General features: G+C 42.5%; 2 protein-coding genes across 32 annotated transcripts in view; one reads left to right on the top strand and one right to left on the bottom strand.

The window, feature by feature from the left end:
- Positions 1-23,062, top strand: part of caska (calcium/calmodulin-dependent serine protein kinase a) — a 60,201-nt gene extending 37,139 nt beyond the window's left edge. For 3 of the 31 annotated variants that reach the window (XM_037239573.1, XM_037239575.1, XM_037239558.1), the window contains exons 6-30: positions 6,879-6,981; positions 7,108-7,283; positions 7,487-7,630; positions 7,800-7,883; positions 8,564-8,663; positions 9,378-9,395; positions 9,494-9,615; positions 11,562-11,639; positions 13,736-13,786; positions 14,174-14,254; positions 14,972-15,160; positions 15,542-15,620; positions 15,728-15,813; positions 15,897-15,965; positions 16,660-16,728; positions 17,146-17,181; positions 18,294-18,335; positions 18,637-18,833; positions 19,173-19,288; positions 20,665-20,745; positions 20,822-20,902; positions 20,983-21,185; positions 21,877-21,960; positions 22,123-22,149; positions 22,444-23,062. In XM_037239573.1, the coding sequence (XP_037095468.1) occupies positions 6,879-6,981; positions 7,108-7,283; positions 7,487-7,630; positions 7,800-7,883; positions 8,564-8,663; positions 9,378-9,395; positions 9,494-9,615; positions 11,562-11,639; positions 13,736-13,786; positions 14,174-14,254; positions 14,972-15,160; positions 15,542-15,620; positions 15,728-15,813; positions 15,897-15,965; positions 16,660-16,728; positions 17,146-17,181; positions 18,294-18,335; positions 18,637-18,833; positions 19,173-19,288; positions 20,665-20,745; positions 20,822-20,902; positions 20,983-21,185; positions 21,877-21,960; positions 22,123-22,149; positions 22,444-22,620 (2,493 nt within the window). In that variant the 3' untranslated portion in view covers positions 22,621-23,062. The remainder of the gene's footprint in view (positions 1-6,878; positions 6,982-7,107; positions 7,284-7,486; positions 7,631-7,799; positions 7,884-8,563; positions 8,664-9,377; positions 9,396-9,493; positions 9,616-11,561; positions 11,640-13,735; positions 13,787-14,173; positions 14,255-14,971; positions 15,161-15,541; positions 15,621-15,727; positions 15,814-15,896; positions 15,966-16,659; positions 16,729-17,145; positions 17,182-18,293; positions 18,336-18,636; positions 18,834-19,172; positions 19,289-20,664; positions 20,746-20,821; positions 20,903-20,982; positions 21,186-21,876; positions 21,961-22,122; positions 22,150-22,443) is intronic. The other 28 variants (XM_037239578.1, XM_037239561.1, XM_037239589.1 and 25 more) reach the window with 22 other exon arrangements.
- On the bottom strand, positions 1,304-5,773 carry LOC119115241 (probable G-protein coupled receptor 34). Its single transcript, XM_037239603.1, has 3 exons — positions 5,185-5,773; positions 3,281-3,853; positions 1,304-2,915 (listed from the first exon to the last, which is right to left on the bottom strand). Exons 1-3 carry the CDS (start codon positions 5,190-5,192, stop codon positions 2,372-2,374), a joined length of 1,125 nt encoding a protein of 374 aa, XP_037095498.1. The 5' UTR covers positions 5,193-5,773; the 3' UTR covers positions 1,304-2,371.
- Positions 23,063-26,443: the final 3,381 nt, after the last annotated feature.

The following is a 26,443-nucleotide window of genomic DNA, read 5'->3' as shown; positions in this document are numbered from 1 at the left end:
CTTCCCCCAATTTATGTCTGTCTTTCTTTCGTTCTTTCGTTCTTTCATTCTCTCTCTCTCGCTCTCTCTCTCTCTCTCTCTCTCTCTCTCTCTCTCTCTCTCTCTCTCTCTCATGCACGCACACTTAAATTTACAAGAAAGCTGCTCAAGCGCGTTGCAACTTCCCATGCATGAAAGTCACTGAATTGATTTAAAGCCCCAGTATTTATCTCCCTCCATTCGTGATTGCTGCCAGCACCTCTTTTGTGGCTGTGTGTGTGTGTCTGTGTGTGTGTGCGCGCGTGCACAACTTTATTTATTTATTCATGTATTTATTTATTCATTCATTCGTTTATTTGATCATTATCATCGATTAAGGTTGATTAATCGCGTCTTTAAGCCATTGAAGCTAACATAGTCTGCACTACCCGGTTGTAACTATCAGAGGCACTATTGAGTCACTCTCAACTAGTGTACGCTCCGAGGAAGGACAACATGACATCAGCCTGGGCCTACAGCAACGATATGGAAACATCTCCCAGCAGCATGAATTTGTGCAATAAGACTTCAAAACGTTTCAAAAATCGAATGATTGTACGTCACATGCCTGACCACACATTTATTTATCCGGATAGAGCAATAACCATCAGCATTTAAAGTAGACAAAAACAACATGGATAAAACACAGGAAACTCTTGTTTCCTGAACGTAATAGCAACCTGCCAAGTTTTGCCAGAATGTGAGAAAAATTGAAAAGTAATAATCGCTCACCTTCTTGTGACAGCCGGGCAAAACAGGCGGAACTAATGCCCCCTCGATGGAGACTTTTATCTGCCATCACAAAACAAAATAGAAGCACACAGACGGATGCAGCTGATGTTAAAATGATGCCAACAGCAACCCCATTTAGTGTTTGAATTGGTTCGCCGGCGGCTTCAGTTTAGCCACAGGTAACATGGAATTTAAACGCCCTGAGGTTGTACGATTAGGAATACCTCTACACTTGTCGGGAGAATACATCTAGAAAGTCGCATGAAACACCAGAGTTTTTATGGAGACAACACTCGAGACTGTGTCGAATCTTACCGGACTTGAGTAAACGTCGTGAGATCTCAGCAAATCTTGCAAGATTTCAGCTCAGTGAGCCTGCAGACCTGGTCACAACAAGCATTTCGAGACTGAGTGTGCATGTCTACTGCTTCCTTTCAAACTCGTAGGATTTCCAAAATAAAAGACCATTGGATGCGCATTAAATGTTCTTTTTTTTCCCGATTGGGTCCGGGACCGATTAATGCAGTGTTTGTTGGCTTTTTGTTTTGTTTTTGTGAGGCACAGGAACAAAAGACAAGAGAACAACAGAGGTGCAAATCTGTCATTTCGTTTTACGCACTCAGAACTTTAAAGGATTGCTGAACACCTGAATCTCTTCCAGTAGACCAAAGTGCTGTCCGGCATGTTGCGGCACAACGTTAGAAAAGATGCACAACTCTAAATGCCCTATAAAAACATTTGCTTAAAAAACCTTGACAGAGAATGCTAAGCAGTCATAAAAGCAGGAGTTCACTGTATGAAAATCTTTATTTCTTTCATCTCACAAGTAAAACCTACAAAAAAAAAATGTTAGGCAGTCATGGGTGTAGGACTTTCTGCTCTGCTTGTAGTTGTAAGTGCTACAGGTTGATGAGCCTGTAGATGGCACAGTTGTTCTAACTTAGTGTTTTGCGTCACTCCACCCAATACATGACATTTATACTGAGAAACTAACACGACTGTGTAAAGCCAAGAGGGGAGGAAAAAAAAGCATGTACTTTACAGCTACAAATGCATGGACATTATGTTTTAAGAGTTGAACCTCACGCTTTCATGTCTATAAAAGTTGTTCTGGAGCTTATGATCATCAAACGTGGGCTTTGATGTCTGCGTCTTGACTTTGGTTTCGTTTGAACGTCTCGCTGATTGCATTGCAGTGACTAATGGAAGAACACTGTCTGCTTTTGGATCGCCATTGTTGTTCTTTCCATGGCCACCTCACAGGGAGTTAACACCATTTTTGTCTGACTTTACTGCTACATTCATCACTGCTGGGAAGAAGGAAATATCTCCCTTGGAACATAAAGTGATTCAAGTCGGCAGCACAAAGCGTGAAATAATGTCTTTGACAGCATAATTACCAAAATAACCGAAAAAGGACCTCGCAAAGTTAAGGGATTAGTATTGCACTGCTGATTTTTGCATATTGTTTTAATTTATACTAAATCTGAAAGTTGTTCAACGGTGCCTGTGGCAGTTTAGTGGTTCGTCGAGCGTATCACCTGAAATGTTATTGTGCAGTCCTTTCGGGAGACCCTACAGTTGAACTCCGAACAAGCCACAATTGACTGCAGCAAATCCTTTATTTCAAAGAAGCTGGGACATTCGCTTGCCCTCTGTCAGGCCTCCCACTTCTCCCTTCCATTTCCACCGTGGAGCTGCTCCCGCTAACTCCCACCGAACTATCTCGTACACGAAACACGTTGCCCATCAAGCGCCGCACCTCCTTCCTCACAGAGGACAACAAGAGGAATAAAAGAACAGGATCCAGGCAGGTATTAAGAGCCGAAAAAAGCAGTGCCAATTCATTGGCTTGGTCGGCCACACCCCTCCAAAAGCAGGAAGTGTCTGTAATTTGGGTTTTGATGTAGAACACTCTGATCACATGATATGGGACAAAACAGATGGTGAAGAGGGACAGGATGAAGAAGGATTTCCTCGCGGTTCTTGAATAATGGTGAGCATTGGGCAGGTTAGGTTTATTCTGTGATATCTTCAGAAGCTTGAGGGCAATCTTCATATAGGACACTACCAGGGAGATGAACACCAGCCAGAAGACTACCAGCATGCAAATGTTGATGTACGCTTTCCACTTTGCATCTTTGAGCTGTTTGTAGTGGAAACACCTAGACGTTTCCAAAAAAGGAGAATTTGTGTCACTCGCACAGCAGAAGATGAACGTTTTCTGTTGGTTTTTGTGTGTGTCGGTCTAAACCATGGTTAGGCCACTCCGGTACTTGAGGTCCTGCATGTTTTCGATGTCTCCCTGTTGCAACACATGGTCAGGATTGTTATCCAGCTTCTGCAAGCCTTGCTAATCGTCTGACCATCTGAATCAAGTGTGATGCAACATAGGAAACATGCAGGACACCGGCCCTCGAGGGCCGGAGTTGGCTACCTGTGGTCTAAACCTTGAATATAATATGGCTCTTCTAAAACCCTTAAAAACTTCAAACCTGCCGAGCAACTAACCACCAAAAATGTCACCAACCTGTTCACCTGCGATGAAGTCTTTGGCATGAAGAAGGCTGAAGCCAAACCAAAGGCCATGATCCAGATAGCCGCACAGATGGCAGTGCTCCACTTTGTGGACTGCAGCCTGCTCCGTGCCTTAGTTCCTCGGTGGATCTTCAAGTAGCGATCCACGCTGATCAGCCCCAGCAGCGTAATGCTGATGTACATGTTCATGTAGAACAAGTTGCCCACCACGTTGCACAGCGTGGGGCCTAAGGTCCAGACGTTCCCCCGGCCATGGTAGAGAATCCTGAATGGCAGACAGACCACCAGGAGAAGGTCGGCGAATGCCACATTGATGAGGAAAACTCGCACCGAGTTCCGTTTGGAGCGCACGTGGAACAAAGCCCACAGAGCCATCACATTCCCAAGCAGACCCAGAACAAAAATGATGGAGTAAAGCAACGCAAGCGGGCAGTGCAGCGCGTTGTAATCGACACAAGGCTGCTGAGAATCGGGCGCCATTGTCAAGTTCGTCCCGTTGGCAAAAGGGGAAGTGGATGTCTGGAGGTCAGATGACATGTTGTAGGGATAGTGACGATCTTCCAGCCTGTCCAAGAAAACGACACAAACAGTTTAGCATCTTTACGAATATGTCATGCTACCAATGTGGCAGCCGTTACAGTGCTAACGGGAGTTTGGCATTGCTAGCGCTGTGAGCCTTTTTCTCAAGTAGTATGACCTGAGAGCCGAAAAATGGGACATCATGCCTGAATCAGCTATGCTATTGGACCACACTTTTGGAGAACCACCCACTTGTGCGATGTTTCGTAAAGCAGAAGCCATGCATTGTTCTGTTTTCATACGAACACGAATGGTACAAAATGACATGGAACTGTAAGGTACTACTAAAAATATAAACGTTTACAAGATTCTGTTTGTTTCTGTATACCAAGTGTCACCAAAGCATTGCCGCTTGAGTAGCCTGTGAGCCTCTTCTGAAAATAGTTCTCTTATTGTTCTAAATAAAAATGACGTCACTTACCAGTACGCTGTATAATATAATTTTTGTTGCTTTTTTTTAAACTTTTACTGGTGCAAATTTGGTAATGATATTTACACCCACGGGCCTTTTCGAAAAATATTTGACCAGTGATGGGACATTGTGACTCCTAGGAAGGTTGTTAAAAGAAACCATTTGAAAATGTCTCCGGAGATGTCGACAACATGTCCCATATTGGTATTTATCTGTTTCCTTGTTGTGTCATTGTTAATAATAGTGAGAAATCATGAATATGATCAGTAGCGTCACAAAGATTTGTGAAGCTTGTTGTTTACATCGATCAAACCAGTGGTCCTTTGCATTTATGAGTATCCAAGAATAGCTTGTTGGTGACCCCTGCACTATATGATTGAAGCTATTTGGAGCCATTCCACGCACACCAAGTGAAAATGTAGGAAAGCATTGTGTATTTGGGATTTCTTTTCTTTTTTTTATATATTTTGCAGTTCATCCCAAAGGCTGTTTGACGGCGCTCTCGGTTTCTTGCACAATACTCATCCCACTGTGTTATAACATTAATGTCCAAAATGTCTTGATAAGTTGAGGAATTTGAATAAGGGTTCCCAAAATGGGCCACTTGTCAGTTGTTATGAGTTGGACTAAAATGTTTTTTTTTTTTTATCATTTGAAGGTTGCACCATTTTTGGGTGGAGTGGGGTAATAGCTTTCAACGCTATGGTAATACTCCTATTTTATCATCTGTCCATTGTCCTCATTGAAGTCACAGGTAGCTGAAACCGATCCCAATAGACTTTCGGCAAGAGGTGGGGGTACATCATGGACTGGTCGCCATCCAATCCCAATGTTTAATCGTCATTTAGCCTCTAATATAGTAATTAAATAAAGCAGGATCCATTATTCAAATAGGATGTACTCACCCAGTCATTGAAGTCCATGCACAAAGGTCTGTCAGCCGCTCATTTGTGCTCGCTATACTTCCTCTGTCAGAACTCCAGCTGGTTAGAAAAATGCGTTTCTCAGCATCTCATGGGGCTTCCTGTACTCAGCCCGTCAGCTTCAGACTATAGCAGTTCCAATGAAGTGAAGGAAAATCTTTTGTCTCTCCTTGTCCATTCCCAAGGCTGCCGCTCATATCCACGTTACCCTGCCCATACCCGCCGTTGAAAGTAAACAGAGAATTGCTGACATGTAAAATGTGGTGATGTCGCACAGAGAAAATGTGGGGCTGTGGTTAACTTTTTTTCTTGCCTCTTGCAGTCCCAATACACAATGCAAGAGAAAGAGCGAAGGAGGGAGGGAGAGAGGGAGCGGGACGGCTGGACTCGATTCACAAGTTCTGGTTACACACATGAGTGCAAGTGGTGTCAGCGTGCAGCATGCACAACTTGTACAATACAATATACTTTCCATTTCTGCATCTTATTATAAAACCGCTAGTGTGCGCTGAGTGTAGACATTCTGAGAAGAGGATAATAAGGTTCCGAAAATACAATACCTCAACAATAGCCACTGGCCAAGGCAACCATACAATATTTCAGTTTTTTCTTTTTACTTATTTTTATCTTATCCATCCATACATGTTTTTAGATTTTCTGGTATGTAATTTCATTGTTGAATGAAAAAAAAGCCACCTTTGAGAATGTTGGGGTTTTCTGTGAAACAACTTTGACACTCTGCTGGTTTGTTCTGAATAGACATGAGTAAAATTGTATAAACAACGTGATGTATTTTCTATCAATGGCCTATGTGCAATTCACATAAACCTTTAACCTTTAAAAATATCTCATCATTGTTTGGTGACTTCCTTTTGAACTGGATTCACGAGGCAGATCCTTCCTTGTTTTTTTTTTCATTGTTTTTGTTCGTTCGTCTGTTTCTAGTATTTGTCCAGTTTGTATTTACAATCACAGAATACACGAGACAATGCACAGATGACAAATTGCATGTAAATAAGCGTCTGTTCACATAAAAACAAACAAGATACAAATTAAACACTGTATGGCAGATGGAATGACTCATCCCAATTTGAGTTAAATCTACGTAATTTGTTCAAATGTAACACTTTAATTGTCTATTTATGCTGTCACTGTAAATTAGATTTCCAGTGGGTGTTTTCTAATATTGTTTGTATGCGTTGTTTGGGCAGACCAGTTGCTTTGTTTTGACTAAGTCAATCGCATTGATGGGGTATATCCAACTTTTATATTGAAGTATTTGATTCACTTTGGCGGATATTAGATGCTTATCAAATTTGCCTTGAGTCCTATCGGAAGCTATTCAATTCCATCCCCCCCCCCTTAACACTGTCATTTCACATATCAGGCAACAACAAAAAAAAACAGGAATTGCATCACTTGAGTACACATGCAGTAAATCCAGTCTTGACCATAGTTACCAGTCTACCGTATGGTATTTATTTATTTATGAAGTAGAAGTAAAAAAGCTCAATGTTTGTTCCTCTTTGCAGTAAAAACTTCCTTCGTCGTCAACTTTGTGCGTACACCGATGCAGATTTCCTGACGTGCCATTAACGTTATTCATAGGAGGGTGTCACTTTGTAGCTAGCGAAGACTGACCACAAAATGCTCTCTCTCTCTCTCCTCTTACCCAGCCTCACTGTGTGCTGCTGGCATCTAAGGAGAATTCTGCTCCCGTCAAGTTAGGAGGCTTTGGAGTGGCAATCCAGCTGGGAGAGTCGGGGCTGGTGGCCGGAGGTAGACTTTTATCCTGCCTGTCTCAGACACTTCAGTAGCGTCTGGGGGGTGTTATGGGAAATAAGCCCAGTGTTTCAATAAAACAATACACAAGCTGTATATAGGACCACATTGTTGTGTGTGCAGGTCGGGTAGGAACACCCCACTTCATGGCACCCGAGGTGGTGAAGAGGGAGCCTTACGGAAAACCTGTGGATGTATGGGGCTGCGGCGTCATTCTCTTCATCCTCCTGTCAGGGTGTCTGCCCTTCTACGGCACCAAAGAGCGTCTCTTTGAAGCAATCTGCAAAGGGAAATACAAGGTGAGGACATTACATGGTCTTGTAGGCTACAAAAGACATCGTCGGGTGCTTTTACGCGTTTACCTTTCATTACAAGCGCAATTAAACTTCATTATACTTGCATCTTAAGACATCTTGGATGGGTCTGAAACAATACCCGCTATGATTGACAAGGGTTTACTGTAACTCATACTGTATATATGTCAGGTCATTAAATTGTGCAGTCCTACAACATTTCAACACAGATGAACCCGCGGCAGTGGAGTCAAATCTCGGAGAGCGCTAAAGATCTGGTGAGGCGCATGCTGATGCTGGACCCCGCCGAGAGGATCACAGTTTATGAGGCCCTTAACCATCCTTGGCTCAAGGTAGCCTGCCCCTTGTCATGAGGATGTTTGGCTTTTTAACAGAGATCGTCATTGTTGCATTTCATCGTGAAACAGATTTTCCAGATGGACTCATTCAAGAAAGTGTGGTACATTTTTTTGCCTTATATGCGGCAGGCAGTAGTGGGCAATGTGTGGTGATGTCTTGCAGGAGAGAGACCGCTATGCCTACAAGATCCACCTGCCAGAGACGGTGGAGCAGCTGAGGAAGTTCAACGCCAGGAGAAAGTTGAAGGTATACAGCATGGATACAATTAGAATCAAGATAATCAAATCATATAAAGCCCATTTACTCAAATGACATACCCATGAGCCACTCGAGAGCAAGGGTCACCAAGTCATGTCCTCGAGGACCCCAAGCCTGCATGTTTTGGATGTTTGCCTCCCACAAAATACCTGATTCAAATGGTCAGGGTCCTTATCAGAATTCTGCAGAGCTCTCGCATGAGCCGATCATAACCCTTTAGAGTTTGTTTGCGTTCACGAGAACAAAGACGACGTCAACGTGTCACCGTGTTTTGCATTTTACTGATTTGACAAGGCAAACAAAACACACAAAATGCAAGGCCGAAATGATTCATCGTCTGACAGTTAGTCAATAGTTTGTTATATTTTCAGGCTCTCTATGTCTGCCAGTAATAGATGAACTATAATACTATCATTCATTTGATATGCAGTATCAGTAAATTGTGCTATGATTTTCATCACAGAACAAATTCATTTACCCACTTGTATGTCACTTGTATCCTTCTCGTTTATCTTCTGCTTAAGATCCAGACTGACCTTTTTGGTATGATGAATAGTGTAAACATTGGACCCTATTATAGGGAAGCTAAAGTTGACCTCAACTATATGTGTTTGTGTGATGATGTGATTATCACCATGGAGGATGTTCACCCACTGGTGTGGTTTTAGGGGGCGGTACTAGCGGCAGTGTCCAGTCACAAGTTTAATTCCTACTATGGAGACCCCCCTGAGGAACTCCACGACTTCTCGGAAGACCCCACCTCCTCAGGTGAATGTTTGGAGATTTTAGCACCATACTTGCAGTGAATTTAAGAGACAACACCCATGACAAAGCGAAACTACAACTGAAGCAAGACAAATAAGTATAGTACGTGAAGTGTTCAGCGATAGGTCTACGTATATGTCACACTTACAAAGGCATGTATCCCCTGCAACGCCCTGCCAGAGTTGGCTCACTCCACCTCTCAAAAAAAAAAAAAAAAACTTTATAGTCAATAATGCGAGCCTGACGTAATCAACGCAGAACACAGATGGATAACATATGCACACCTAAATAGCCCACCAACGCTCAATACATACATAAATACTCCCAATCCAAACTGCAGTACTCCAAGTATGTTGAATGCGGTCTACATATACTCCACTGGTAGTGTGCGCTATCCTGTAATGAACTCGAAGAAACATGCATAACCACACACAATGATGGTAAATTTAAAAAAGGGCAAAAAACCTAAGGTTCAACCTAAACCACAGCAGTGGCCGAGAAGAGCCAACAGAGTTGGCCTTCCTCCTCTCTGCTCTCCTTATAACCTGTAAAGATCTGTCAATGCAAGACCATGAAGAATAGACATGAATACCACAGCAAAATCAGAAACACCTCAATTTGAAGGGACCTCATTAAACCTTTCTTTGGTTTCTTCATTATTTCTTTATTTTTACAATCCTTTGTTTTTCTGCTTCCGTTAATGCTTCCCGCCTGCAGGGCTGCTCGCGGCAGAAAGTATGTATCTTTATATTTTTATGCCGTGTGGGTGATTCCTTCCAGCTACTTGGCAGTATGTCGCTATTTCTTTCAATATGTGTTGTTATGCTTTGCAGGAGCTGTTTCTCAGGTGTTGGATAGTTTAGAGGAGATCCACGCCTTGACTGACTGCAGTGAGAAGGATCTCGACTTCCTGCACAGTGTTTTCCAGGACCAACATTTACACACACTGCTCGACGTAAGTCAGTCACTTGTGATCCCCTGCCTTTCGGAGTGTACGTGACTAACTTGCTGCAATATATACCAAAATGAAGTAGTTGCAACAGACCACAGCAAAATATGTCCATGAAGTCGTATAATTTGAAGTTTCGCACCAACAAATTATGTCAAATATGCCTCGAACGTCGCACCGTCATGCACGATTCTTTCACTATTAAGGAAATCCCCCACCTCCTCCCTACGCATTTGGCAATGAAGTTCAGACTGAGGATTTTTATTGTTTTTGTGTGTCACTAATACCTAGAGGTTAACATATCAACATTTTGGCACCATATTGGGTCACAAAACCAGACAGACTGCATCGGTAGTATTTTGTATGAGGTCGCCTTGACTGCAGCTTTCCCTATAATTTAATTTGATTGAGGCTCTTCGCTCTTTCTTAAATTGAATTTATGCTTTCTTCTTTTATGTTATGTGGATGATGTCATATAATCCACACATGTTTGCTGCCTTTAATCTTTTCATTTAAAAAGATTTTATTATTGGAACAGCAAGAACAGTCGACAAACAACTCCTATGGGACTTATCGTCGCTCCATATTCATTTGATTTAAATGTACTGGTTTATTTAGATAAACTGGTTACCCAATTTAATGAGTTACATGAATAAAAATAAATAAATCGTGAATACATTCATTGTTATTCAACCAGTTCATAAAAAAATTGGAAAATTGGTGCAATTGTTGTTCTTTTTTGTACCACTAGAGGGAGACAGAGTACCAACAGTGGTACTCATACTACACTTTGAGAATCACTGATCTATAAGTCTCCTTTAATTTTACTCACAATATTGTTTCAGTCTATTTACCTGTGTAGCAACGTCTATGATACATAAACAATCGCAGTGACACCGGGCATAATGATGGTCTATGCTCCTGTCACGGTATTTGTTGATAAAGCCTTCCTCTTCTGCTGTAGGAAGTGTAATTCAAAGAAACTCACGATGATACTTGGACATCCATTAGTATAGTAGCAAAAGTCAGGCATATTTATTGATCTAGTAGGCTGAAGTAGATTGTAATGTCGTGTCAATATGAACGCCTTGCACGTCTCCACTTGGTTTGTGCTCGGAGCAGAGAGAGTCAGAACAATGGCATCCATTATGAGAACATGTGTAAGAAACACAGCTGTGTTGCAAGGACAGCTGAAAGTAGCATGCAATGCAACACGCTGAAGACAGACGACGGCCGTAGATGGAGTCTACCGCCCTTAGAAAGCTTTGTTGAAACCGCTTTCCTGCACCTACCTGGTGAGTGTTTGATGACTTTCATGTGTTGGCCTCCAGGTAATTGGAAGTTAAAAAAAAATCTTAGTCTTTGGTGCTTTTGATGTCTGACTTGAGGTTGCTTTTTTAATCTTCTTAAGCTTTCTAGTTGGTTAGTTCGAGAAGGGTAAATGGTGCCTTCAGGGAAGTATTGTACCGATTTGCACATTTGAGCACATCCGTTCTGGCTTATGTGTTGATCCTATGTGGAAAAAAAAAAATCCCATGAAAAGAATATGAGTAGGAGGAATCTCTGGGGAAGACCCAGGACAGCTGGACAGAGTGAAATCTGTCAGCTGGCCTGGATTGACCTGAAACAGTTGAACGGAGCAGTCTTTTCAGAGATATGCTGTCACCTGGTGGCATTTTATGGATATTGTTGCTTAATAGGTGTTGTGTCATATTAAAGCAGGGTTACCTGTTTGATATACATTTCTGAAAGAAATTTGCTTAAATTACCCTTAATTTTATTTTGAGCTGGATTGATGACTCAACTGTCGCAGGTTTGATTGCGAGCTCTTCACACGAGTGGAAATTCCCAGATGCCCTTTTCACAGAAGGTGTTGATGAAGTGGCAAAACAAAAGTAGTGATTGTATTGTTCCATGACCTGATTAACGGATGAGTGTTTTGTCTTTTGCAGCTCTACGATAAGATCAACACCAGGTCGTCCCCGCAGATCAGGAACCCGTCCAGTGACGGCGTGCAGAGAGCCAAAGAGGTAAGAAAACATACAATCGTTTTTTGTTAACATTGCTTTTTTTTTTTGTGATGGAAATGGCTAACCTGTTGACAATCTTCCTTTTCCACTGCACTGTGCCTACTTGGCCGTTACTTGTTGATTTCAAACTTTCCTATTGGCAAATCCTTTTTTTTCTACCTCATAACGGATGTCTGAATTTAAAAAAAAAAAAATTGTCACTGGAAATTCCACCATTTTTGTTTAATCTGCTGAATGCAACAAGTTATGATGAACTCATGACGTTTTTTGAAGAAAAAAAAACGCTTTACGGGGAAATATTTTTTATTGTTGGAGTTACTCTGCAACTCAAACCCCTCATGCTTATAGAAGCAGTTATGTACTCCCCTTTTCTTCTTTTGTTGGGTTTCTTCTTCCGAATAACGTGTGAAGTACAGTCTTCACTTTGCTGCAGTGTCCTATTTTCTTGCTATGCTTAGTTTCCTTTCGGGTCAAATTTGTCCTAAAAAAATTTCATTTATCTTTTTGTTAAGCGTTCAGTGCAGCATGTGCGTTTTTCTGCAATGTGCATTTTCTTTGTTGCCCTCAGTTTCCTCCTAGAGGAAACTTTTCAAACATCCAGAAGCTCCTCATTCTTTTTCTCCGTGGTTGTTGTGTGCTCACAGTTTGAGCCATACTATTCATGTGGCATGGTGTGCATCGTTTCCCGAGGTTGTGGCAAACCAACCAGCCCAGCTGACACTGTGCAGTGGAAACTCGTTCTTAAAGTGTTTCTTCCTAGTGCCCAGGCTTTGTGACTCTTTCTGGCTTTTTCCTTACTAACTAACACCTTCAATCTTCAGCACCCGTCTTGTGACACTGTCAGGGTTTGTCCACTTTATGAAGAAAAAAAATAATTTGCGAGAGGCTCTTGATGTTGTCCCTCTGACTGCAGCTGCAAAGAGGTCTTTGCCACCAACACAGCTCGTATATACATTTTCATACATTTAATCATATACACACGGTATTTAATTAATTATTTTTGCCTGGTGATGAACTGAAATGACCTCCCGAATGCTCTTTGTGTGCGCTGCCACTGACGCGCTCATTGTCTGAGCAGCTGCACACCACAGGCCTTTGGCCTGTTTGCACTGCCTTCTTCTCATAAAGCTCTTTTGACTTCCCTCATTAGCTGCTTGATGCACACACACACACACACCACCGAGACTCACACTTGTAGCACGCTTACCCAGGGTTGCATTATGGTTGGCACAGTCGCACCCTGCTTGTGTAAAATTTCATTTGATTGACGTTTGTTTACATTGCTTAACGAGGGTGAGTCGCATGGGGGCAGGGGTCAGTTTTGTGTGTTGTGTGCAAGCAGACACACAAACCGTAATTATGTTTATTTTGTGCTTTCTTGAAAGAGGAAGTCTAAAGTTTTGAGACATGAGCGAGTGACTTGCGTCCAATCCCGAATTCCACACACAGGAAAAAGGATTCCAGGGAAACCTGGCTAGGTAACATTTTATTCCTCACTAAAGGATGTCAAGTTCGCTTTCGGTTGCTAAGAAAGTAAGAGACTTAGCGTTTCTGATTGGGGGGGGTTGACATCTTTCGCACGACTAAACATAAGTCACCTTGCATTGTGCTGAGCAGCCTGGACGGAGAAACATTTATTACTACATTGCTAGAAAAAGTTCCATTTTTTTGTCGTTATTGTCACACTTGTGCCTTTTTCCTTCATGGTTACAAAAGCAGAAAATATAAAGCCCACTCTGGAATCTTATGTCACAGCCTGCTCTGGTAAATGTCCGTTACACCTGATGTCATACTTTCCTAACAGAGCTCCAATCCACGCAGCTTTCGTTTCCTGCCGCTCACTCTGAATGAGGCGAAATGTTTCAAACCAACCAGGCTCTGCAACTTTCCGTCTTTGCTCTTATTTCTCACCGATAAGGTGCTTCAAACACTACTAATTCCAATCCAAGGACATGGGTGTCGCTATCTAACGAATGACTCAAATTGGCTGCTTTTGCTCGCCACACTAATCCAATGCCTTGCGTGAAGACGACCTTTTTCAACATTGTGAGTGCCGCCTGAGTAACCTGGTCTCCCTGTGTCTTCCTCCACTCAAGACATCCTCCTCACACCAGGAAGACGGTGAAGCTTTGAAACATCTGGAATATGTAAGCGCTACATCACACGTGCTACCGGTGCGTTTAGATCTGTCGGAGGCGGACAACCGAGATGGGTTGTTGTTTGACAAGCTACATGAGCACATGATTGCTTCACAATGGCTTGTATTCAAAGTGCCCCCGCAACGCCCCTCCTCTCCCCCCGCCGCACCTCTGCAACGCCACATTCACCAGTCAGGCTCAACATAACTGGAGCTGACTTCCAGCCAGGCGCTGCCAACTAAGCAGGCAGGAGGAGGGGGAGTTTTGTCCACCAAACTTGGCGATGGCCATTCCGGGGGCGGGGTGGGCATTTTTGTGAGGGTCAACGAGGTGAACGGGATAGTACCTAAAACAGAGTACGGCCATTGAAAAGGGTCTTGTCCTCGCCCTGCTCAGGTGCTGGAAGAGATCGCCTGCTACCCAGAGAACCACGACGTGAAAGAACTCAGACGGATACTGACGCAGCCGCATTTCATGGTGAGTTCAAGAGCGCATGCGCCGTTACCTACTTCATAGAAAGTCTCTCTCTCGAGGTGGTGTTATGTTTGTTGTGGTAAAAGATCCTTGACAATTACAAGAACCACGACAGTGGACTCAAGACATTTATACCCAATCTGCTCCAGGGGCTTGGCGAATAGCAGTGAAAATCTTGCCATATGATAGCATGAGATTTTGTTTGAGACAATAATACCACAGTTGGACAATTGCCGTCGTGATATATTAGAAGAAAAAGAGTTTCATTTTTCACTTGTTCTATTAAAACAAATAAACAAGGCTCAGCCATTGACCCACAAGGGTTTGTCGATGCGATTTAGTTTTTGAAGGGAAGCAACAATTTGTCTACGTTCGTATGGCTCTAGTTTCAAAGGCCTCAGTGAGACCTAACTTTCCGCAAGGTTTCAAGCATGTGAGCAGCCTAAATTAATCTGTTCAATGGAAAAGCCACTCAAGCTGTCATCAATGTCCCCGCTGCTAATCCCATCACCTTCATGTCACTGATTAATGCCCTGCCACAAGGCAACGCTCCTTACCAAGATGACACTCAATGTTTGAAGTATTCAACATCATGTTTGACATGCGTATCTGGCTGTAGATTTGGTACTTTTGCTGTTATTGCCATACTTTGTACTTTGCCACGAGGAAATGTTGCAGAAAACTTCTCAAAGCTGTATTTGTGCTTTGTTTTCACCAAAGGCGTTGCTGCAGGCCCACGATGTGGTGGCGCATGAGGTCTACAGCGATGAGGCGCTGAGGGTGACGCCACCGCCCACCTCGCCTTACCTGAATGGCGACTCACCCGAAAGCACCAACGGAGACGTGGACTTGGAGAACGTCACCAGGGTGCGCCTGGTGCAATTCCAGAAGAACACTGACGAGCCCATGGTGCGCCTCTACTCGACCGATGAGATTCATAACCTTTATTGAACTGAGGCACATATTTTATATTCGCAAACTCTCACCGATATATACTTATATTTATCATGATTATCGTGTTTCAATTTACCAAGTGTGACACGTCAAAATAAGATACTGTACGACACTGAAGGTTTCTCCTCTTCTTCTTGCTGTTAATAATGCTCCATAGCTCACAGACGTGTTTCAGCACATGTTGCTATACTGAAGGTGCACAGCTAAATTCAGGCTTACCTGTACAGTATACTATAAAAAAAAAAATCACTTAATAATCTGCAATATGTGGAGGGGGGCGCCATATACACATCAGGTTTAATTTCTTGAGCTCATCTATGTTCTTGATGGCTGTAGGGCATCACACTGAAAATGAACGACTCCAACAACTGCATCGTGGCTCGCATCATGCATGGAGGCATGATCCACAGACAAGGTAGCCAAACCCAAAACGTGGATGAAATAACCAAGCAACAACCCATTGTTGGACATAGGGAGTCATGTGATGGCGTCTAAAGAATCCAAACCATTTTGTCTTATCAGGCACGTTGCACGTTGGAGATGAGATCAGGGAGATCAATGGCATCAGCGTGGCCAACCAGACAGTCGAGCAGCTGCAGAAGATGCTGGTGAGCGCGTGTGTGTGTGTGGGTGCTAAAAATGCTAAGCGGTCAGAACCTGTTGTGTTTTAACATTATGTTTGTGTTTGCAGAAGGAGATGCGAGGCAGCATCACATTTAAAATAGTGCCAAGCTACCGGACACAGGGCTCCTCCTGTGAGGTAACGTCTTCCTTTTCCTCCTCCTCCTTCTCCTGTTCTTTTTCTTCTTCTTTACTCATCTCCTCACTAACCGCTTGCGAGGATGCCAAGTTTGTGTGAGGTGGATTGTGTGCGTTTCTGTGTGTGTTCTGCTGCCACTGGGTGACTTGGATATCCAGCACACCAATTTCACAACCAAGATACCGGAACTTCCCCACTTCATGTTCGATAACCCTGCTGTCCTCCTTTGTTATCCTCCAGGAATCACAAACACCTGTCCCCGTCCCATCATATGCACGCCTTCCTTTTAGATGATCTTCCCTTTCAAACGTTTATTTATTTTTTTGTTACAACCCCCCAAAAGTCATTAAAAACGCAGAGGTCAGTGGCACTGTTTGGGGACTGCTGCAGGCAAGCAAAGCAAAATTCTGATATACCTGCATACTGTTTAAAAAAAATAAATCGCTTTAGAATTCATTGATATTGTAGCGGCCTGAACTATGAACCACAATATAGCAAGGAAGACATTCCATGTGATTTCTTTCGGGCCTCAAGTACATTTTTGCAACCATCCCTGTAATAGAACGGTGTAACAAGCACAGGATCACTCCCTTGGCATGACGGTGTGAATCACGTCAATGCCGCGGTGCATCTCGGCCCCAGTGTGTGTGCGTGCGTGCGTGTGCGCTCTCTTGACATGTGTGTCTTATTTCAGAAAGAGTCCCCTACCACGTCCAGGCAATCCCCTGCCAATGGCCACTCCAGCATTAACAGTTCTATCTTGGTAAGGATGCCCGACCCTGAGAAAAAAAACAACAACAAGATAAAAACAGCCCTTCCCACTTATTTACAAATTTTTCAACCTTCCGCCAAGATGTATGTTTGTTTTAATTGTATGGAGAAACCCTTCACAAGGCAGATATTCCACATCGATCATGTGTTGTTCTCCTTTCATTGTGTCCGATATCTCAGTTCACAAATTGGTGTGCCTCTTTAACGCCCGCTGTGTGCTGTGCATCTTAGCTGACACCGCACATCGGCTTGGTCACGCGTTTGGCTTGCAACAGGTGTTTTGTTCTTCTGGAGGACGGTTCTAATGTTACTCAATAGGCTGCCACGATGCCTTGCTAATGTTTGTATCCAAGCGCACTGACCTGCCATGTGTTCTCTCTGCTCCTCAATACTTCTTCATTCTCCTCAGGACCTGCCGTCCACCATCCAGCCCAAAGGTCGACAGGTGAATATAAACTCGCTGACTCCCGCTTGCTTCTCGAGGGCCTCGCTTTCCACCAAGCCGTATGGTCCGGTTTCCGTTTGCGAATCTCGACTGTCATTGATTTAGGGCAAAGTACTGCGGGAAAATTGCAAAAATCCAAATGACAGAATGATGATACCTTTTGCGATTGCGGTAAAGTGGAGCAGTAAAAAAAAAAAAAAAAAGCAGTATGTCAGCACGACCAATCAGCAACCCCCTGTTGGTGCAGCTATATGTTACCGGAAAACAAAAAATGGCTGGTTTAATATGATCCTTTATGACAGAGACTGGCAACCAGTCCAGGGTGTTTCCCTTCCTCCCCCAAAAGTCAGCTGGGATAAGATTCAGCTCACCCGCCACCTTCTTAAGGACACGTGATAAAGAAAATGGACTGGATGTGACATAAGAACATTTGCTACTCCAAATGCCATTGTGATGAACTGAACTGAAGTTTATTGCTTGGTGGAAACATGCCCATACAATTTCTCTGTCATAAGCGAGAGCTATATGTGCCCCCCCCCCCCCCCACCCCCGGACTGCTGTGTTTCAAAGCTCATCCAACAATCCAAAGTCAAGTTTCAGCCATCAGTGTGATGTCCTTGCTGCTTTTATGTTGAAAATATAACAAAAGTGACGATTAATTGGTCATAACCCAACCCAGACCAGCCCCCTCTTCCCTACTCCGGACATCCAGTCATTGGCCTTCTAAAATAACATTTTTCACTGACAACTACATCAGCTTGAACTCTGTGGTATTTATGGCACAGGCGTTGTTAACAGCACCCACCCCAAAATTCGACCTTTTCCTAAAATCAGCAAAGCAACCTTCACTAAACGTCATCTCATCATCCCTGTCATAGTTGTTTATTTTACAAAACACCCTACTAACTTTTTACATAGCTTTCAGTAAAATTGCATACCTTGTTTTAATGTGTAATAATCATTACACAATACAATTAGGTTTAAAACGACTGAATCAATTATTGCTAAATAAATCAATCTTCAGGAAACACCAACAAAGGTACACACACAGACACACGTGTTGTGTTCAAAGGTGTGTTTGCATGATGTTTGTGATGCTTTCAAATCCATAGATTGTACCTAGACCTCCAATCAAGGACGTAATGTCTGTCAAGGTAAGATATCGGCCTCCGTTCCCCCTCCGGAACCCCAACCCAGGCCCCTCTCGCCGCACAAAGTGGTTTAAACCAAACAAACAAGGCCTGTGCCGTGACTACCACAGACATCTAGTCTAGTCTAGCCTCGCCTCGCCTCGCCTCGCCTCGCCCCGCCTCGCCTCGCCTCGCCTCGCCTACCCGCTCCTCTCGCCGTGTCCGCCAATTTCCAGCAACAGCAAATTCCCACCCTGTCCGTCCTTTTAGCTCACCGGACCGGCACACTGTTCGCTTCAACACCCCTCAACCCTCCTTCCCACAGATCTACGTGCGGGCTCAGTTTGAGTACGACCCCTCCAAGGATGAGCTGATCCCCTGCAAGGAGGCCGGCATTCGCTTCCGCGTGGGCGACATCATCCAGATCATCTCCAAGGATGACCACAATTGGTGGCAAGGCAAGCTGGAGAACACCAAGAACGGCACGGCCGGCCTCATCCCATCGCCCGAGCTGCAGGAGTGGTGAGACTAACCACTTGTGCCACTAAGTCATGCAAACTGATGTACTTTATTTTTGTTTATTAGATTTTTTTAAGGATTTACTGCAGTTTTAAGATACACTATTATTATTATTATTTTAATTAGTATTATTTATTACCCGTGGGAATGGGAGGTTGTGGTCATTTTATTTAAACTTGTAGTTTTTTGTGTGTGGGTGGAGTGTTTTTTTTTTTTTCCCCTTATTATTTTTGTAGGCATTTACAGTCTTTATATTTAACCTTCACAATAATTTTAGCAGTAATTTTAGGATTTGAAGCATTTCACTTTGAAAGGCAAACCTGTTGCATGTGTGTGCGGCAGGCGTGTGGCATGCATGGCCATGGAGAAGACCAAGCAGGAGCAACAGGCCAGTTGCACTTGGTTTGGCAAGAAGAAGAAGCAGTACAAAGACAAGTATTTGGCCAAGCACAACGCAGGTATGCAAAAAATCACATGTGTGTCTACACACAAGCAGCCTACATGCAGCCTACTGTTTGTGCACACAGTCGGTATTTTTGACGATTTTTGTGAGTACATGTGCATGGTATTGGATAGTACATGTAAAGTATATTTAAGCACGTCTTAGTACATGTAGAAAGTGTTTCGACAGTAGTGAGTGTGTTACAGTGGTGTACAGAATAATAGTAGTGCTATGTAACCAAAAAGATGAATCCAGGTTTTTAAGTAGATTTTTAAAGCGACATGGGAAACAATGAACCAGTAGATTCTCACAAATCCAACAAGACCAAGCATTCTTAATAGGCACACTCTTAATTGGGCTGTTAGTAAAAATAAAAAAATAAAAAGTAGAAAAGTTTAAATCAGTACTTGGAACTGAAACATACGTTTTTATACATATTGCACTTAGAAGTTGAATTCAATCAACTTGTGAAGATTTAGGTGCTATTTTCACAACATAACATCAAATGTGGTGTTTTTGATGTTTGCTTGTTCTGATTGCCTTAAAATGTCTGCCAAGTAGCTGATTCACACTCATATCAACATAGTGCGTGCTTGCGTATGTGTGCGTATTAAACTACTCTTGTAACCCTCCTGTCCATCTCTCTTGCTTGCTCCTACTGAACGACCTCTGTGCATGTAAGTAACCGCGCTGACGTCACTCTCCTCCTCCTTTATGCTTTTACTTTGAAAGCACCCCTGCGGGTTACTTCCTGTCTGTCGCTGGCGGCCTTTCACTTCTGCGTTGTTGTTTTCGTCCAAACAACAGAAGACTGAAGCCGCTTTGTGTGCCTTTTGTACGTGTGTGTGTTTGCGTGCCCCAAGTATTTACTGATGGAAACAAGTTTTAAGACGAGGCAGACATGGCTTCGATAATGCAACAAGTGTTGTGTCAGCCGCATTGACTTGTGGGTATTTTGTTTCACTCGTTGACTCATAAAGGAGCGCTCGAGTCACATAGTATGTTAAAAACAGCAGACATGTTCTCCAGTAAACTGGGGCGTTATAAACTCCACTTTCAACCATAGCAATGGAACTAAAATACTATGTAAAGTTTATTTTGAATTTCTATGTATTATTTTAATCATATTTTGCATGTAAAAGTTGGAGCTTGAAATGATAGTTTTTTTGAATTAGGATCTTTTCCATTTGCCAGGTTTGGAAAATGCAGCATTGCATGACATCATCAAATGCATTTAAAAATATTTCCCACTGAAATAAAATAAATATGTGATGTTTGTTTGACCTTGATGTAAGTCAATTTGTTATGGGAAAACTGTCCCACTGTTTTTTTTCTCTTCCCTTACACACACTAACGCTTTTTCTGTGGCTCTCTCTTGCCCCACCCCTTCAGTGTTTGACCAATTAGATCTGGTCACCTATGAGGAAGTGGTCAAACTGCCCGCCTTCAAGAGGAAAACGCTCGTTTTGTTAGGTGAGACCTTTTCACCTTATTGTTTCAATCAAGACTGATGAAAGTTTTATCCATTGTTAACGGACATGTTTTCCAGGCGCTCACGGCGTTGGCAGGAGACACATCAAGAACACACTCATCACCAAACACCCCGACAGATTTGCTTATCCCATCCCACGTGAGACACAAACACACAAACACTGTATCCTTTGGTGGAAGCGACAGGTATGTTAAACTCTACCTCTATGCTTCCCACAGACACGACAAGACCTCCCAAGAAGGATGAGGAGAACGGCAAGAACTACTACTTTGTGTCGCACGACCAGATGATGCAGGACATCAGCAACAACGAGTACTTGGAGTACGGCAGCCACGAGGACGCCATGTACGGCACGCGCCTTGAGACCATTCGCAAGATCCACCAGCAGGGACTGGTCGCCATCCTGGACGTCGAGCCACAGGTCTGTGTCTGCATTCACTGGGCATGTCAAGAAAACTAAGTTATATGACCCAAAAAAAAGAATCAAGGGTTAAGTGTCATTGTAATATGACCCAAAAAATGTGAGAATGTTACAAAAACCTGTCCTATGAGAATAATTTGTATTAAGTTATGAGAAATAAGATGACATTTTACAAGGAAAATATCGTATGGAAAAATTGAGAATTGACAAAAGTGACAAAATATATTTGATTAGAAAAAAAACTTATTTTAACTGGTTTAATAATGGATATTTTAAGTCATGGGAAAAAATACATAATTACAAATTTTAGATTAAATATATATATATATATATATAAAATTTAATATTACGACAATGTATCAAACAAGAATCCATGTTTATGAAGCATTTCAGTTTTATTATAATAATGCTACATTATCTATCACCTCAAAATAAAATGTTTATAATTCAAATATGAATTGGTTTTATAATAAATAGGTCATTATGGGTGGAAGTGTAATTCCAAGAGAACAATACTGAATTTGACACAAATTGAAGAAAATATCCAATTTTACAAGAATGACTTTTTATGAAAAGGAAAATGTCATACAGTAAAAACTGTAAATATGTGTAATTTTGCAAGAAAAACCTCAGAACCGTGAAAAGACATCACATAATTACGCCTGTTTTGTATGTGTGTGCTTTCTGATAGGCACTGAAAGTGCTTCGCACAGCCGAATTTGCCCCATACGTGGTCTTCATCGCAGCACCAACCATAACGCCGGGCATCGACGAGGTAAGTCACACGCATGCACACACGCTTATTTGAATTTGCATGTGCAAGTATGAGCATGTCTTACCATTTGCTTGCATGCATGCATGCTGGCGTCTGCATGTGTCTGATTGCTGCTTTATCTTTGCAAACAATGCATGCATGTTTCTATGGCGCCCCCTGCAGACGCCCAGGTGGTGTCGCACGCTTCCAGTAAGTACCGTCTAACACCTGCTAGCTATATTACTGTTGTCGTGTGTTGTCGAGTCACGTACGCATGTTTTTACCCTTGCCTGCTACCAAGTCTGACCAAGCGGCTTATAAAACAACACAAAACCTTTAAATTAATCAAACAAAAATGTAGTTTTTGAAGAAAGAATAAATTTGTAATGTTCACAAGAATGATCTCATAGTTTTGCATTTGGAGGAATACATAAACCAGTACATCTTAAGGACCTGAGCAAACATGGTGTCGTCTGACTTACTTTGGGCCCTCCCTCCTCTCAGGACGAGTCTTTGCAGCGTCTTCAGAAGGAGTCTGAGATCCTGCAGAAGACGTACATGCACTATTTTGACCAGACCATCATTAACAACGAGATCGACGACACCATCGGCCACCTGGAGGAGGCCGTGGAGCTGGTGTGCAACAGCAGCCAGTGGGTGCCTGTCTCCTGGGTCTACTAAAGCCAAGTCGCCCGCCCAACGCCATCACCATCGTCGCCCCAGACCACCTCACCATCGTCATCGTGGTGTTGTACTACAAAATGAATATTGTCTGTCTGTACTGGCCGGCTAGGACCTTTTTTACTAGGTGTTTCTTTTCAAGAGACAAGTACCCCCCCTGATTGCCAAAGTGGGTGGACCCATCTGACTGGAAAAAAGAAAAAGCACACAAACATGCTTCGGCCCTCGTTATTTATTCATCCCTCCTCCTACTTTTTTTTTTTTTTTTTTTTAAATCTTCTCACGCCACTGACACTGTCTTGAACTTTCTAAATAAATCCCTACATGTGTTGTTATTATTAGGGAAAAGAAAAGACGAATCATGCATGTGGACAATTTTGGTCAATGTTCCTTGTGTCCCTCTGTAAAGAGATTAAAAAAATAAAGAAAATGTCAAAGATGATAGTAGCATTCCAGCTGTTTGAGATCCTGAAAGGTGATTGGCTGGATGTCCTCCTACGCCAGTGCTTCTCAATTATTTTCTGTGATGCCCCCCCCAGGGAGAAGAAAACATTTTGCGCCCCCCCCCATGTTATTAACATTAGAGAAAACAAAAAAAAAAAAAAAAAGTTCAATATTATCAATAGTATAATATTATATTATTATAATATTTGTTCAATATTTTTCCATGGTGTCCCACTGCACTTTTTATCGCCTGCTCTGTCTGTGCTGTGTGCTAGTGTTGGCTCGTGAGTGAACGATTCGTTCAAAAGACCGAATCTTTTCAGTGAACGAGAGTGAACGAATAACTTCCTATAGAGATTCGTTCTTTTTTCAGTTCATATGACTTCAACCAGTAGGTGTCGGTAATGCGCATTGAAGCTGGTGCCACCTCCCCGTAAAACAAAACGAAGAAGAAAATGACGTCACTTCCCCTTCACAAACGAGTTGTGAATTGCATTTCCTGTTTACTCACCGAATTGATCTGTGAGTAAACGAGTCAGTGAGTGAGTGAGTGATTTGCATTTCCAGTTCATCGCGAGAACGGATCAGTGAGGGAACGAATCCTGACTTTCCCGTTCGCGAATGAGTCAATGGGTCAACTGGCTTCCTTCCCGTGCATCAGCGGATCAGTCAGTGAACGGTTGCGTCTCCCTCCTGGCGTCAACTATATAAGCCAGAATGTAGATTTACGATTTGCCAAGGAAAGAAAGAAGCACTCACTGCAACGCCACTTCTTTTATGCGCGCTTTCTCCAAGCTAACGGCTAACTTTATTGCATGAAGGGATTCGCCGTTATGCAACAACGGGGAGATTATGCTTCTCTTTGGGTAATCTTTATTTTTCAACACTTAAAATAACGTGTATGCATATATACGCCTAAATTTATTCCAATATATCTACTGCAATTTCACATTAGATTGCTGGTTTGAAATTTACTTTTATTATTATTTTTTTTTTAATAAACATTAAAACCTGTTAAAACTTGTCTGGTGTTTTATTCCTTGTTTTTATTTTTTTGGGCAGGAAAACAAAAATCTGACATTTGGTTAACTGCTTTATATGACAATATGTATATGTGTTTTACGTTGTGTAATATGTGTTGGTGACCCCCAAAATAAAGAGCCAGTAGTCAAATATACATTCTTGACACGTACAAAAAATGCATAAAGTTATTAGGGTTAGGGTTACACCTGAAAATGGTGGTGTACCTAATGGAGTGTCCGTGTGACGTCACAGATCAACCAGCCAATCAGGAGGTGGGGGTGAGGGCGGGTGTGGCACTTTTCACTTTCAGTTCAGCTTTGGCCATGATTTTTCCCTAATGAAGTGGCCTGTTATTAGGTACACATGAAAATGGCGGCGTACCTAAAGGAGTGTCTGTGTGACGTCACAGATCAAACAGCCAATCAGAAAGTGGGGGTGAGGGCGGGTGTGGTACTTTTCATTTTCAGTTCAGCTTTGGCCATGATTTTTCCCTAATGAACTGGCCTGTTATTAGGTACACATGAAAATGGCGGCGTACCTAAAGGAGTGTCTGTGTGATGTCACAGATCAAACAGCCAATCAGAAAGTGGGGGTGAGGGCGGGTGTGGCACTTTTCACTTTCAGTTAAGCCTTGGCCATGATTTTTCCCTAATGAACTGGCCTGTTATTAGGTACACTTGAAAATGGCGGTGTACCTAATGGAGTGTCCAAGTGATGTCACAGATCAAACAGCCAATCAGAAAGTGGGGGTGAGGGAGGGTGTGGCACTTTTCACTTAAACCAGGGGTGTCGACCTCCAGTCCTCGAAGGGCCACGTTCCAACATGTTTTCCAAGTGACCCTCGTTAAGCGCACCTGCGTGAAAAGTTTTAGCTCCTTTCACGTTCTGCGAGAGCTAAAACTTTTCACGCAGGTGCACTTAACGAGGGAATCACACAGACACTCCATTAGGTACACCGCCATTTTCAAGTGTACCTAATAACAGGCCACTTTATTAGGGAAATATCATGGTCAAAGGTCACAGGTGTCAAGCTCTAGTCCTCGGGGCCGCGTTCCAATACGTTTTCCAAGTGACCCTCGTTAAGCGCACCTGCGTGAAAAGTTTTAGCTCCTGCAGAACGTAAAAGGAGCTAAAACTTTTCACGCAGGTGCACTTAACGAGGGAATCACACGGACACTACATTAGGTACACCGCCATTTTCAAGTGTACCTAATAACAGGCCACTTTATTAGGGAAATATCATGGTCAAAGGTCACAGGTGTCAACCTCTAGTCCTCGGGGCCGCGTTCCAATATGTTTTCCAAGTTACCCTCGTTAAACACACCTGCGTGAAAAGATTTTGTTCATTTTCACGTTCTGCTAAGCCAAAACTTTTCACGCAGGTGCACTTAACGAGGGAATCTTGGAAAACATGTTGGAATGCGGCCCCAAGGACTAGAGCTTGACATCTGTGACCTTTGATTCATTCAACGATTCGTTTGAACGAATCTTTTGAGAGAACAGATTCTAAAGATTAGCATGATGTAAGACTCTAAATTCTCATGAAAACAAAACAAACATTTATTAACAACACTGTTGACATATACCTAAAATACACAACAAAACTGACATCTCCAGACCAAGGTGACCAAACAGTATAGGACTTCACCTGGGGCAAGCAACTGGTTCAAATCCAGCTCTATGCTCTAATTAGAAAATTAACAGAGGAGCACGTGAGACTCAAACTCAGATCTTCTGAATTTAAGGCAAATCTTTTAACCACTGGACCATTCAGATAACACTTACACAAAGGAGGTTGGTTATATTTATTCGTCACCTTGTCGGCCAGCTTCATGACATCTGATAAATATGACAAAAGGACTTTTGAGTGATGTTATAACTTGCTTTCTGAGCTTCAGTGTTAAATAATGTTTTTATTTTTTTTCCTTGATTACATCATTGTTGGAAACTTATATAAGTATTCCATGTGTCCCGGCTGCCCCAGTGCTCAGGTATGCAGTCACTTACTTCTAATGGCACGCGGGTATAAGCGAGCTTTCAGTGATGTAACAACAAAAACTCAAGGAGCATGTGTTTTAATTATGCTTCTAAATTGTATACATACATTAATTTAAATATACACAGCAAATATAGCTTTTGAAAATGTTTACATGACTCACTCAAAACACAGATGGTAGTGACCGGAAGAGCTGCTCATTGAAATGGAGAACCGAGGAAGCTCAATTCAAATGAAATCAAAAGCGTGTTTTATAACAACTTGTATAACAGTCTTCAAAAAAACCAACACAACGACAGTACCGCATCGTGTATACAATAGTAGCCCTGTTATTAAGGGAAATATTCATACTCATAGTTT

The sequence above is a fragment of the Syngnathus acus genome, chromosome 21 (genome assembly GCF_901709675.1).
Source record: "Syngnathus acus chromosome 21, fSynAcu1.2, whole genome shotgun sequence".
In the NCBI taxonomy this organism is placed as follows: Eukaryota; Metazoa; Chordata; class Actinopteri; order Syngnathiformes; family Syngnathidae; genus Syngnathus; species Syngnathus acus.
The sequence above is the reverse complement of the archived record's forward strand: the minus strand, read 5'-3'. Positions and strand labels throughout refer to the sequence as shown.